Raw genomic sequence first — 15,312 nt, 5'->3', positions numbered from 1 at the left:
TCTTTGACTGTCATGTCGAAAAGAATGATAACTTTTGCATACGTCATGACATGTAATTTTTGTATTTGTACTATGACACGGATATTATAAGTATTGAAAAAAACATATATTTTGTAATTTTTTTTTGAAACGGCCACATGTTCGGTCGGTTCATATTATTTTTGTGATCTTATGAAAAATGTTACTGTACTACATCACATTCTCACCATCATAATCAAATGAAAGGTAATTATCGTATGTAAATATAGTATCTATATTATATAAAAATAAACTGTATGATATGTGAAATAATAAAGTTAAGTTAGCAATATTCAATATATATACATATAATATACCAATTAGTAATTGGGATAATTATCTTCAATATATATACCTACAATATACAATATACCAATTAATTGAGCAGCAATATGAAATATATTTTGTTGCTATGTTTTACTGATTGAAGAGAATTATAATTATTACAGTTTTTGAAAAGAATATATGAAAAAATAATCTATTATGTTCTACAAATTGAGATTGTCTAGTTTATGTCATAAATGATTTGAGAAAATATGTGTATATTTGAAAATTAATCAACAATAGCAAAACATAAAACTAAAAAATAAAAAAAATGAAATAAAAAAATAGAACTAATCTCATTCACAAAAAATTACATCAGATCAACTCAACTTTGCACAATAAACACAGACAATAATTATCAACTCAAATCAACTCTGCAAACAAAACAATTTAACTTCTCAAATGATTTAACTCTTCAGATAATAATTACTAACTCAACTCAACTCTATATATTTAAAGATTCGAACCTTTGAGGGACTAGATTTGTAATTTAAGCATATTTGTTTTATTAAATAAGGAATCAATCCCGACTTCCGTGCTTTTCCGGGAAGCTCGCTTTTACTCCTCATCCTTCCCGCCGGAACCTCGCTCTCCTCGCCGGAGAACAGCTTCAACCTCCGGAGAAGCTCTCGTCTCTTCCGGATAACGCTCATCTTTCTCATTTTCCCTGCTCTTTTTCCTTGGATTGGTCGGAGAATGGCTTTCGATCTTCAAGTAATTAGTCCAATGACTCGGTTATGTGTCGTTTGCTCTGTTCTTTGAGAATGTGGTCACCCTCCTGCTCGTAGAAGGCTTGATCCTGACTGTTCGTGATAATAACTACGACCTCGGTTTATTTTTCTGGATATTGGATTTTGTGCCTGGTTCTGTTCTTTCTTTTCTTCCCCGGTTGTGTTATTCGGCCAAGTGATCACGGACGGATGTGTGTACTGAGCGATTTCGGCATGAAGTGGTACTTTTCCGATTCCTTTTTTTTTTTCTGTGAAGGAACTTTCTTGTAGCTTCAGGATATTGTTATCCGCATCTTTTCAAGCTGATCATTCTCTATCATTACGTTCGCTGAGATCTCGTACATTGTTTGGTTTTACCACAATATCAGAGTAGTGACAAAATTTTTTTGTTTGCGTTCTTCCCTCTATAATTTCTGCCTCTTCTATGCAGCTTTATGACTCGCAAAAAGTCTGACAGTTTTGGAATCTAAGGAAGAAATGTTTGAGTGGATGAACTTTTTCCTTGCTGGAAGTTTTAGGAACTATTTGTCTTTATCTATCGATTCATTTAACCTTCAATTTTGTTTCTAGTTGTTTTTGTCCTCTAAAAGTAGGAAGCTGGACTTCTGTTTGAACTTTGAAGAACTTAATTGTATTTTATAACAGATTAGTTTGTTATTATATCGAGATCATACTTTTGAATGTTAGCAATTCCTTATTGAACTGTCGTTTCAGTAATTATAATTTTATCTCGTGCTGTTCAAGTTCTAGTGCGGTAGCTGTTGAACATTACTGAAGCATGTTGGTTTGTCTCGCTTTGTCTGTGTTCCGTGATAAGAATCGTCATTGACGTGCCGTGCGAGTTTAGCTGATATAGTTTTAAATGAAGCTCGTGATATTCGATTAAGTTGTTTCTTCTTCCCAATATGATTATGTTCTTCTGTAAATAGGTGAAGAGTAAAGAAGATTAAGGCAGTAAATATTCGTAAGTGCGATTCTACGAGCTCATGGTTCCCCAATAGCTTCTGTAGTTCGAATATCTTGTATAACTTCAAAACTGAAATTTAGTCCATGAGTACTTGTAGAGTCATATTTGCTATTTCATCCTGATTATAATATTGACAGGTGGGAAGGACGAATTTAGATGTCCTGGGAGTCCCAAAATGGCATAGCGTTAGAGTTTCTTAAACGAAAAAGGATTCAACGAATGAAATCCGAAACTGTTGCTGGGACAGGTACTGTAACAAATATGTTGACCAGAAGCGGTGGAGATGCTTTACGAGCTTCGGTATCATATGGCATGAAATTTCATGATGATGTAGATTCATTTTCCTGGTCAAATGGTCCTTCTAATGGGAATAATGACTTTTCTAAGCGAGAAGTGGATAAGTTTCACTGCAGTGATCTAGAATGGATTAATAAGATTCCCGAATGTCCCGTATACCATCCCTCAAAAGAGGAATTTGAGGATCCTCTGGTTTATCTGCAGAAGCTTGCTCCGGAAGCCTCAAGATATGGTCAGATACCCTATTTTTTTTGCTATTCTAATCGTCATTCCATGCATTATTATTTTAGTAGTTAAAGGATTATGAGAGTTTGAAATGATAACGAATGCAGATAGTGCAGACCCAATTCGATGACTATTTAGTTTTTGATTTTTGAAATTTTATGTGTATTTTCTCATAATTTTCTTACTGTGGTTTTCGACTTTTTTAAGTAAATGTTTGAATTTTGGGACAAATTTAAAAAATAGAAACAAGTTTAAAAAATTACTTTTTTTAGTTTTCAAAACTTGGCTTGGATTTTAAAAATACAGATAATAAAACTAAACAATTAGTCAGTGAAACTAGTTTTTGTAAGCTTAATTTTAAAAAATCCTAAAGCAAATGATTATCAAATAAGCCTTAGTTTAGTTGTTGTGGTTGTTTATTACTGTTGTTCGACAAAGGAACTATTTTCAGGTGCAGGGATCTCATGTAAGTCTAGTAAAAACTGGATATTGGTAATATTTGATTGTGAATGCAGGCACTTGAGGTGAATGATATATCATCGCTATATTTCCTTTTCTCAACTTTTTAGTTGCTACGTACAAGAAGCTTATGTTTTTGGTCGACTCTCAATATCTCAATTTATGTTAAACTCGCTTACTCCTTTGAAATTTGGATATGTGGTACTGATGGTGGAGTAGAGTTTGGTTTTGACGATCTTGTGAGGTTTAAAAACATTGTCTATTTAGTTATATGAATCTTTTTTAGTCTTTATCATTCATCATTAATATTTATTCCGATGGGTTGAACTATTCATTATTATTAATTTATTATTATTTATTTTTGAACAAATGCTTCTACCCAAAGATTACATACTTAGCTCAAAGTTGTGATGTTAGACTGAATCACTTCATAGGTTTGTATATCATAATTATAATTCTCATTTACCCAATACGTTTGATCACTGCTCTCTAATAGTTACTTGACTTCTAATCCAATTACAGGTTTTACGAGTGATCGTTCATTTATATTACACTCAAGTACAAATTTTCACATCGTGCATCATGCATAAACGTAATGTATCGTAAGCCAGATGACCGAAATAGAACCTGTTAAATTTTATTGAGTTCGTTAATGCACAATATAGCGTTGGCCATCATAAATAAACATTTTGCTTCAATTGTTGATACTTGTGATTGTGTGGGATGAGTCAACTTGTCTTGAGTTTTCTTGTTGAATTAAGTTATATACTGGGCTTTCCTTTGTGGAGCTCTTTTCTTAGACCTTCTGTATCTTCTGTAAGTTTTCCAATACTTTCATCAACTCAACTAAAGTTTTTCAGGGTTTTTAAACTTTGCATGGATGTTTTCCCTTGTTCACGAAATCAGGGCTTCGTCCTGTCAAAACGTGTCCTTAAAATTTTTGTTATTAATTTTAGATAACTGATTTCCAATAAAGGTTGACATTTGCTTCCTATAGTTCATTGAGAATCCTGTAATAGTTTGATCCCCGACGTTTAAGACCAGCTTGTCTTGTCAAGTAAAAGTTGGCCATTTAACAATCTCTCCAACATATTGTCATGGTTGTCTATTAATCTTAATATTTAAAAGGCTCTTGAAACTTAAATTGAAAGTGTCACTGAACCATGGGGAAAAAGACCCTTTGCTGTTTATTTTAACTTTTGTCTGCTGATTTATAATATTATATAAAACAGTTCAAAATCATCTGGACCGGTGGAGTTTAACGCACTTTATATTCAATGCATTTTCCATATTTTCTCCGGTTTTCTTTTCAATGTAAAAAGGATGAGCAGCTTCTGTTTTCGGTAGGCAAATTATAGTAACTGCAGGCAGATTACATGATTACTTTGGTCGTTTTGACTTGATGATTCATGATACAGACATAACCTCTACAATTTGGTAAAGATATGTTACCTTTATCTATTTTATTGCATTTCGCCCACAGTTCTTGAACCATGCTAGCGAGTTTGATAATATCCATCCCGTGCTTTCTAAGGCTCGAAACTTCTGTCATTTTATTTTATTTGAGTACTATCCTGATAAATGAGAGCTTATAGAATTACTAATCTTCTTTTAACAAGTAGGTGATCGTATAATTTCATTTTCACTTTTCCAAACAAGGTGATTTCTTTTTTTGTTTTTTGTTTTCATTAACTATTGCTTCTGTTTTACATTGGAACTCTCAGGCATGTGCAAGATAGTCTCTCCTTGTAGTGCTTCTGTCCCTGCTGGGATTGTTTTAATGAAGGAACTAGTAGGATTTAAATTCACAACCAGAGTTCAACCACTTCGTCTTGCTGAGTGGCACACTGATGATAGAATGACCTTCTACAAGAGTGGCAGGTGTGTTCTTTACATAGTAAATTATTCTTGCCTTATTATCCCTTGTATGTCTTAAATTTTGATACGACTTTTCAGAAATTATACCTTTCGCGATTTCGAGAAAATGGCAAACAAGGTTTTTGAGCGTAGATATTGTAGTTCTGGGTGCCTTCCTGCCAAATACTTAGAGAAGGAATTTTGGCATGAAATTATTGGTGGGAAAACAGATACTGTAGAATATGCTTGTGACGTCGATGGTACAGCATTTTCATCTTCTCCAAATGATGAGCTTGGGAAAAGTAAATGGAATTTGAAGGTTTATCCATTTTTCTTCTTTTTGTTCTATTTTGTTCCTAAAACATTTTACCTAAATTGAAAGCTAATTGTCAGAATGTGACTAACACGATATGCAGATGATGGAAGTTGAAAGGTGACTGCATCTCATGTAGATTGTCTTTTATGGTTAATTAGTTGGCTGATACATTGAAGCACTTTGTGAGAGTTCTAATAGGGATAGTGGTGATTAGCTACCGTGTTTAGATGGGGAAAATTGTGGGACTAGGAGAGAGACATGACCCTCTCGAAAATTTATTGTTAAATGTAGTTCAATTTTGAGTTTTGTATTACTCGGATCCTAACACAGCAACACAACTGACTATATATACGAGTTCTCTTGGGGATTAGATTCAGTATTACTGTGCTATTTCAGCAGTTCTGATACATTGTTCATATTGACGAAGTTACTCATGTGGTTTTTCTGTTTTTAGTTAAGATAAACGGGTTCAAATGGTCAAACTAAGTACATTCAAAATCATGAGTTCAAACTAAAGGCACCACCAATTTAAGATCAATTGCACGATATTTGTCATACTTTTGAATAAAAATATGAAACTCAGCTGTGAGATAAATTCTTATATATGCTATTCTTCTTTCAGAAACTTTCATGGTTACCCAAGTCTATCTTGCGTCTTTTAGAGATGGCGATTCCGGTAATGATTACTGATTCTTCTATATAATACTGTGAAAGTTGTTGCAATGCTTTAGTTTCTTACGTGACTTGCTTTGGATATTTCAGGGAGTTACTGAGCCCATGCTATACATTGGGATGCTGTTTAGTATATTTGCCTGGCATGTGGAGGATCATTTCCTGTATAGGTATGTTACTAAATAGTTAAGATTTTCAGCAATCAGTATTACCCCGGGATGATAAATTATTTTCATTATTTCTTTATGGTTTACTTCCATTTTCATATATCGCAGTATTAATTATCATCACTGTGGAGCATCAAAAACTTGGTATTGTATTCCTGGTGATGCAGCTTTAAGATTTGAGAACGTTGTGAGAGAAAATGTGTACAGAGATGATATTCTGTCAGCAAACAGTGAGGATGGAGCTTTTGATATTCTTTCAGGAAAAACAACATTGTTTCCTCCAAATATTCTGCTGGAGCACGGTGTCCCAGTATACAAGGCTGTTCAAAAACCAGGGGAGTTCATAATTACGTTTCCAAGAGCATACCATGCTGGTTTTAGTCACGGTGAGACTCTGCTCACTATCATGTATTTTTCTTTTACCTTATTCAACTATCTGCATCGTTTCTGGAAAGTTTCATAAAATGACCCAAAACTTAAAAACTTTTCTACCAATAACTTCTTCCTAAAAACTTTTCTATCACTGACCTTTTGTCTATACGAAATTCCAAAATTACCCCCAGTTTTTAAAACTCTTCAAACCACACCACATTTCTTCTTGGAAAATTTCACAAAATGACCCAAAGTCCAAAAACTTTTCTACCAATGACCTCTTCCTAGAAACTTTTCTATCACTGACCTTTTACCCATACAAAATTCCAAATTATCCCTAGTTTTAAAAAAACTTTCAAACTGTTTGGTGAACGCGCGTCTCTACGAATACTTTATAAAGATAGGGTTTCCCTCCATTTCGTTCATTTCCTGATTGTTGAGAGAATACTAACCGATCGGATAGAGAATACTAAGTGAGCGTTTAGAGAATATTAAGCGAGCGTTTAGATATTACTAAGCGATCGGATAGAGATTACTAAGCGATCGGATAGAGAATACTAAGCGATCGTTTAGCTAACTGTTACGCGATCATTTAGACATCTGTTATGCGATCGTTTAGTTAATTGTTACGTGATCGTTTAGATATCTGTTACGTGATTGTTTAGTTTTTGTTACGCGATCGTTCGGCTAACTGTTACGCGATCGTTTAGATATCTGTTATGCGATCGTTTAGTTTTTGTTATACGATCGTTTGGCTAACTATTACGCGATCGTTTAGATATCTGCTATGCAGTCATTTAGATTTTGTTATGCGATCGTTTAGTTTTTGTTATGTGATCGTTTAGATATCTATTATGCGATTGTTTAGTTATGCGATCGTTTATTTTTGTTATACGATCGTTTGGCTAACTGTTACGCGATCGTTTAGATATCTGTTATGCGATCGTTTAGTTTTTATTATGCGATCGTTTAGATTTCTGTTATGCGATCGTTAGTGAGTATGATGCACCAATGACTGAATATCGATCTCAATATATTTGATATACACATCAAATGTTGCTACAATCTATTGGTCCCGGCTCCCTCAATTGACATAGTCGACAATGAAGATCTGAGCTTCTTTTTAGAAGGCAGTGATGCATCCCGGATGCCGTTATTTGTATCAGTTACACCTTGCGAAACTCATGGAGTACACACAGACAATATGTACCAGCATTGCAATCCAACCGATCAACCCATTTCAACCAGTCAGAATTGTGAGTTTATAACCATTCCGACACGCAATATTCATACCATGTCTTCACTTGATGATCATATTGAACCATATAATTTGGGGAGATGACCGAAGTGAAGCTTGGTTTGGTCAGAACAGTTAACCCAGATGTACTTCACAATTCGATATTGAACATGGATATGGACAATCTTCAGGACTACAAACTTTTCCAACACTTAACATCCATGTTCCAACCCCACCTACTCCCGTCCCACCAGTTATGATGCCTTCGATTCTCATGCATTCCACCGTTCCAATCGAACCATTTGTTGATATACCCAGATCATCAAAGGGCCCATCGTATGACGACCTCACGATTGTTCTGAATGACGAGGATATAAAGGTCGGTCAATTTTTCGTTTCGAAATATGATTTGACATTTAAATTATTGATGCTTGTAATAAGAAATAACTTTGACTACCGTATAAAAAAGTCAACAAAGAGCTTGCTAACTATCTGGTGTTTGGTGGAGGAATGCAAGTGGAGGGTCCGTGCAAAAAAAATGAAAGAAAGTAATTCCTTCAAAGTGACGAAATATCCTAGTGAACATACGTGTTCTCTTGAAATGAGAATTGGTAATCATCGACAAGCAAAAAGTTGGGTTATTGGACACTTAATCAAAGTCCAAATACGAACAAGTTGGTCGAACCTACCGTCCAAGAGATATAATTGAGGATATCCGACGAGATTATAGAGTGAACATAAGTTACGGGTGGGCTTATCGTGCTGGAGAGTACGTGTTCGCACGAGGGTCGCCAGAAGGATCATATGCTTTTGTTAGGGCATATGGCGAGACACTTAAGTTTGCAAATCCAGGTACGATATTTGAGGTTGAAGTAGAGGACGGACAATACTTCAAGTACGTCTTCATGGCATTTGGTCTGTGTATCAGGGGTTTTCTAAACTGCATCCGCCTAGTAATCGTTGTTGATGGGAACCATTTGCACGAGAAATACAAAGCTGTGTTGTTAATAGCAATGTGTATCGATGGCAATAACAACATATATCCTATCGCCTTCAACAATGTGTATTGATGGCAAGAATGATGCATCATAGACTTGGTTCATGACTCATTTGGAGGCTTCGATAGGAAACGTTCCCAATTTAATGATTATATCAGATCGTTATATCTCAATTGCAAAGGCTATTGTAAGTATATTCCCTGATGTATTTTATGCCCTATGTATATACCATATTTGGTACAATTTGGTTGACAAATTCAAGAATAAGGACATAATTCCACACTTCTGCCTAGCGGCGAAAGCTTATAGAATGTCCGAGTTTCAGATGTATTGGGCTAAACTTCATTTAATATCCTGGTGTGACGGCCTATCTTGAGGAAGTTGGATTATAACGGTGGGCAAGGGTTTATCAAGTCCATTGTAGGTATGACAAGATGACGACAAATATAGTAGAATGCCTCAATGGAGTGTTAAAAGATGCATGAGAACTATCAATCACAAAGCTATTAGAGCATATCCGCGAGTGGCTACAAGGTTGGTTTTATATCTGACGTACACATGCAATGACATGCACAAACATTGTAACTGATTACGTAATGAGTATTTTTAAGTAATCGGAATTGATGCCTAGAACATATCGTGTTTCCTTGGTGGATATGCATATAATTAATATGGATGATGGATATTTGGGGGGTTGGTTGATCTTCGTTCACGGACATGTATGTGTATGGAGTTTAATTGCCTCGAGATCTCGTGCTCCCATGCAATATCTGCAGCGACCCTGAGAAACATTAATGTTCAAACATTATGTGCAAAATGGTTTATAGTTGAATGTGTGCTTGCTGCTTATGTTGAACCAATCTTCCCAGTCGGACACAAACAAGAATGGGTTTGAAGACCAGATCTTGGAGATTTTGAACCAATTCTACCATCGCAAAAGGTAGCAAGTGTAGGTCGACGTCCAACCGTCAGGATACCTTCAATTGGAGAGGAGCCACGACAAGTACATAGGTATACACGATGTGGTCAAGGAGGATATAACAAGAAAACGTGCAGACAAACATTGATAACACCTGGAACTGGCCCATCTAGACTAAACAATATGTAATTTTTTTGGGCGATCGCTTAGTTTTTTCTGTACGATCGCTTAGTTATTTGTACGCGATTGCTTAGTTATTTTTTTGGGGCGATCGCTTAGTTATTTCTAGACGATCGTTTACATATTCTTATATGATCTTGCACATAATCTTAAATGATTTTTTACTTAGATTTGGGCGATTGCTTAGTTATTTATTTGTTTAGTTAAATGATCGTATAACAAAAACTAAACGATCGCATAACATCTTCTAAACGATCGAATAACAAAATCTAAATGATCGTATAACAAAAACTAAACGATTACGTAACAAAAACTAAACGACCGCATAACAAAAAATTAAACGATTGTATAACAAATATCTAAACGATCGCGTAACAGTTAGCCAAACGATCGCATAACAAAATCTAAACAATCGCATAACAAAACCTAAATGATCGTATAACAAAAACTAAACGATTGCATAACAGATATCTAAACGATCGCGTAGCAATTAGCCAAATGATCGCGTAACAGTTAGCCAAATGATCGCGTAGCAGTTAGCCAAACGATCATGTGACAAAAATTAAACGATCACGTAACAGATATCTAAACGATCTCGTAACAGTTAGCTAAACGATCACATAACAGATGTCTAAACGATCGCGTAATAGTTAGCTAAACGATCGCTTAGTATTCTCTATATGATCGCTTAGTAATCTCTATCCAATCGCTTAGTAATATCTAAACGTTCGCTTAATATTCTCTAAATGCTCGCTTAGTATTCTCTATCCGATCGGTTAGTATTCTCTCAACGATCAGGAAATGAACGAAATGGAGGGAGACCCTATTGTTGTAAAGTATTCATAGAGACGCGTGTTCACCAAACAGTCTGAAGGCTTTCTTAAAACTAAGGGTAATTTTGGAATTTCGTATGAGCAAAAGGTCAATGATAGAAAAGTTTTTAGGAAGAGGTCATTGGTAGAAAAGTTTTTGGGTTTTGGGTCATTTTGTGATTGTTTCTTAGTTTGTGACATAATCTTTGTTTCTCTTCGTATCTATAGGATTCAATTGTGGTGAAGCTGTGAACTTTGCCGTTAGCAATTGGTTTCCTCTGGGTGCTCTGGCTAGCCAGCGTTATGCCCTTCTCAATAGAGTTCCCCTTCTTCCTTACGAAGAACTTTTGTGTAAAGAAGCAATGCTTCTCTACACAAGTTCAGAACTTGATTCAGATCATGCATCCTTGGATTCAGTCTCTCACCATTCCCTCAAGATATCTTTTGTGAGTTTGATTCGCTTCCACCATCGTGCTCGGTGGTTACTCGTTAAATCCAGAGTATGTAGGGGTATTTCCACAAGGTCCCATTGCACTATCCTCTGCAGTTTATGCAAACGTGACTGCTACATTGCATATGTCAATTGCAGCTGTTATGGGCATCCTACGTGCCTTCGCCATGGTATTCTTCTTCGTCCTTGTGTTTCTATTGAGAAATATGTTTGACATCCTATCAAAAGATATATGTTTGACTTTTTGTTTAAAAATGATCGATCCCATTTATTTTCTAAGTCTTCTGAATGATGTATATTTATATTGGGTCGTGGACTATTTTGGAGTAAAGAAGGAATGCGGCCCAAAACTGACGGAACAGATTAACAAGCAAAGTAAATCTTTTCTTTCATTTAGTGTCTGCAACATCCTGCAAAGTGACTTTTTGAAAGGATTATACACATACACACACCCACACAGATATATGTTTATTGATTATCTATTGCGGCTGCTGACTACAGCCTGCCACAATATTAGAAAAAGAAAGAAAAACAACACAAAACAGAAAACAAACAAATTGGGTCGATTAAATGATATTAATATTCATTGTTCTGTTTTAATTCTTATGCTTACCTTGATTGCCCAACCAGATTTTGATTCTATTAACTTTTCATGTGGGAGAAATCATACACTGGTGTTGCGGGAGGACATTTCAGAAATGGAAACTGCAGCCAGGAAGTTTGAAAAGGAAGGAAGAATTTTAGAGGAAATTCTTGAGCGAACCAAAAGTAATCAGGACTTATATTCTTATCCACTGTCAAATTTGTTTCAGAAAGCTGAAGAAGAGGGTTACAGTGCTTACTGTTCGATGACATTTCGGTTGAACCCTGAGCTGGATGAAATTGATGGTAGTTATTCACAAGAGAACGAAAGTTTTTCAACTAAGCGAGCTTTGACAAGTGGTGCCGCTTATATATTTAGAACTGAAATGTCTGGGGCTTCATGTAGTCAAAAGCCAAACAATGTAAGATATAGTTTTCTTGGAATCTGCTTTTCTTTTCGTTCACAATATTAATGAGATTGTCTCCAGAGCGTTGTGAATTGGCAGAAGGCTGACATTCTGATTCAACTGAAATCTCACTTGTGTTATGCATGCGAATCTTTTCCTTCCTGCAGCTAGGGAACTGCTCAGGATCAGATATTCAACCTCCTGGGGATCAAAATGATGATGATTCGGACACCGAGATTTTTTGGGTTAAGCGTCGATCATTGAGGGTGAAAAAGAACATTGCAAATGATAGGATAAAGCAGTCTTCTCAACAGGTACTATGGAAGTATGGATAGAGTTATGTTCAATTAAGCTCAAATTTAATACCTAAGGTTTTTTCTCAATCTTTCCTTGAAATCTTGAACTGCCATTGAAGTTATGACTATATACACGTGTACAGAATGCTGTACAATTAAATCTAAATATTTTTATTAATTGAGAGGTTTGCTATGTAGAATATTTTTGGTTCAAATTCTAGTTTGGTTTTGATTCTTTATACTTTTAGTTTTGGTTTATTTTGGTTTTTATACTTTCAAAATGTTTGTACTTCTTCTCAAACTAGCAACCTGGTCAATGTCCATGCTATTCTATCGAAAGATACTTCATTGCTAGAGATTATTTTGGATATTAGCTGTATTAGAATTCGAGTTTTTTCAAACCAGCATCTTGTATTTTGGTGTAAAAACATCAATTTTACTCTTTAAACTTTTCCAAATTGTTGTACTTCATCAAGGAGCTAGAATGAATTTTGACTTGCACTGGACTATCTTCAACTGGACACAATATACACAATTCCTAAACAGTAATGGACTTAACACTACCTATAATCAGTTAAGAGCTTCATTCCTTGATCTTGTCTAGAAAGTTTTCCAATATAGATTCATCTCAGAACTGAAATCCTCTAGTGTTGTTTCGCTCTTTTTCATGTTTCTGCTAATGAAGCATTATTCATTTAACTTTTGATCTCAACTTTTGATCAAATTTATATACATAATTTTTACTTTATTAAGAACAATTTACCAAAAACCTTTGTTTGAGCCTGCTGAATATTTGAACTTCCCCATTATTCTGGCTGATATCATATGTTTCTTTCTTTCTGTTAGGGTTTCAAAAGGCTGAAAAAACTCCATCAACATACAGGGTGTGGTCAATTAATGTCATCAGTTTGTTGTAAAGCTGACAAGTCAAGTTCCAAAGTGTTTCCTACTAGTAAAGATGATATCTTTGTAGAAAGATCTAACAGAACAACCATTCCCATCTCTATAAAGTTAAAGAGATTCAGCATTGAGGAAGCAGATAACAGACAACAACTTGAGCGCCACAGGAAAGAAGTGTTCTGGCATGAACAGGGAAAGGCCTCACCACACCACCCTCTTCCTGCTGCTGTGTGTGGGCCAAAGCGCCTTAAAATCAGAGGTCCATCATCATACCTGGGGTCTCACCACAGGTTGCATTGAAGCTTTTTAATTACAAAGTAGTGTCCAGCTATCAGTAATTGATCTGCTCCGGAGCATACTTTTTTGCATTATCTTGCTAGTATACTTCTTTCTGATGGGGTTCTAACGATATGGAGAAAAAAAAAAAAAAGGATAAGAAAGAAATATAGTTCACTCTTGGAGAGTTGAATGTGTATAATACTCTATGCAGACCTTGCATATAGTTAGATTATTCTTAAGGTTCTTGCGCCAAGGCGTTTTTCGGCCTTTGGCTGGAGAACCTTCCTGCAGGGGTGATGATATTTTAGGAGATTGTGGATAATTAATATATGTGTAGTTAGTAGTAATCTTGTAAATATTGTGGCCAAATTTTATGCTGATAAACAGGTTCATCATACCTCCCTTCACATTGAATAAAATCGGCTCTATGATTGTCAAACTAACATAATAAAATGCAGGGAAATGCTTGTTTTTGCTCTCTCATGTATTAGGTGAGTTCTGTTCTTCTGTTTCCATCAAATCCTTGGCTATGGATATGGCTAGTCAAGTAAGTTGATCTTGCTGAGTTACACTGTGTTTTGTTTTGGCCTTTGAACTTTTGACAATGGTTCAAATCCATCTTTTTGAATCTTTGAAATCTATAGTTTTGGTTCAAATTTTCACCATTATCAATTCTCCATTCGATAATTATTTGGTTTTTGAAAATTAAACTTTAAAATATATATTCATCTATTGTTTTTTTGTTTTGTTATCAACTTTTTAGGGAACCATACTAAGTTTTAAAATCTAAAAAAAGAAGTTTTTAGAAATTTGTTTTTATTTTTGAAATATAGTTAAGAATTCAAATGGTTAGTTAGAAAAAATGAAAACCATGAAAAAAAAAAAATGAAAACAAACACAATTTTTAAAAACTAAATTATTTTAAAATGGAAAGTAGATTTACTTGTGGAGTATTTTTTTTGTCTTTCATAAATCAATTTATTATTCAAGACTTTCTATATGTACAAACTAATTTTGTCATTTTTTAACTTTTCTTTTCATGAACCTTTTAATAGAAACTTGAGAATGAAGGGCTATGTAACTAACTACAAATAGTTATTTCTAATAAAGTCTAGAGAAAACCATTTAAAAGTGATTGCAATACAAAACTCGATGAAAAACGAAGTTTTAACCAATTTTCTATATCTCATCCTTTTGAAGTTCAACAATTATAAAGTTGGGAGATTGATGTATCGACTTTTGCTGGTAATTGATGTCTTATTCCTTGAGTCATGATGTTTTGGTTTTGTATTTCCATCTTACTATTGCGTCAAATTATATGTTAAACTATATAACTAATGATTCTTGGTTATTCCTTCTTTTCCTGCCAATTCAGGCAATAAGTTGGGCCTTAGCTATTTAATATGGCTACAAAGAGATAAGTCCGTACCAATTATAAGCCCACCCCTATTCATAAATCAACCCTTTTTAAAGCAATTTCACCGTGGGGAAACTATTTTTTATAAAGAACCTAATTTATAGACCCATATTAATGATCAACAATATGATTCATAGTTACTAATAATTTCAGTTTTAATAACAGGGTTTTTTTTTTTTTTTTACTTCCAGTAATTTTTAATCCACTCTCAAAACGTTACAAAAAAACTAAGCCAAATTATTAGAAAATCATTTTGAGCGTGATGAAAAACATGAAAAAAAAGTATTTTTTTTTAAAGAAAAACAAATGTTGAATTCCTAAGACCCTTTTTGGTATACCATTTCTTTTTTTGTTTTTGATTTTTGAAAATTAACCTTGTTTTCTCTCAATTTCTTTTAATGGTTTGCATTTTTATATAAGAGTTAAAAT

The 15,312-nt window shown here is 34.6% G+C and overlaps 1 protein-coding gene across 6 annotated transcripts; it reads left to right on the top strand.

Annotated features, from left to right (window-relative positions):
• The first annotated feature begins 844 nt into the window (after positions 1-844).
• Positions 845-13,909, top strand: LOC120078422 (lysine-specific demethylase JMJ706-like). Of its 6 annotated transcripts, XM_039032694.1 has the most exons (12): positions 845-1,294; positions 2,003-2,037; positions 2,178-2,569; positions 4,746-4,902; positions 4,978-5,197; positions 5,817-5,870; positions 5,957-6,036; positions 6,142-6,419; positions 10,780-11,172; positions 11,633-12,006; positions 12,159-12,305; positions 13,134-13,909. In XM_039032694.1, exons 3-12 carry the CDS (start codon positions 2,197-2,199, stop codon positions 13,485-13,487), a joined length of 2,430 nt encoding a protein of 809 aa, XP_038888622.1. In that variant the 5' UTR covers positions 845-1,294; positions 2,003-2,037; positions 2,178-2,196; the 3' UTR covers positions 13,488-13,909. The 6 variants fall into 6 exon arrangements, with proteins under 6 accessions (XP_038888622.1, XP_038888620.1, XP_038888625.1 ...); XM_039032692.1 differs by lacking the exon at positions 2,003-2,037; XM_039032693.1 differs by lacking the exon at positions 845-1,294 and having other exon boundaries at positions 1,704-2,037.
• The last annotated feature ends 1,403 nt before the right edge of the window (positions 13,910-15,312 follow it).

The sequence above is a fragment of the Benincasa hispida genome, chromosome 5, assembly GCF_009727055.1.
Source record: "Benincasa hispida cultivar B227 chromosome 5, ASM972705v1, whole genome shotgun sequence".
Taxonomy (NCBI): Eukaryota; Viridiplantae; Streptophyta; class Magnoliopsida; order Cucurbitales; family Cucurbitaceae; genus Benincasa; species Benincasa hispida.
The sequence above is the reverse complement of the archived record's forward strand: the minus strand, read 5'-3'. Positions and strand labels throughout refer to the sequence as shown.

Bases quoted from the DNA above. Each gene is read 5' to 3' on its own strand.
- LOC120078422 (XM_039032692.1), top strand. From the start codon at position 2,197: ATGTCCTGGGAGTCCCAAAATGGCATAGCGTTAGAGTTTCTTAAACGA. The intron at 2,570-4,745 runs GTCAGATACCCT...TGGAACTCTCAG, and splicing joins TCCGGAAGCCTCAAGATATG to GCATGTGCAAGATAGTCTCT. The intron at 5,198-5,816 runs GTTTATCCATTT...TTCTTCTTTCAG, and splicing joins AAAGTAAATGGAATTTGAAG to AAACTTTCATGGTTACCCAA.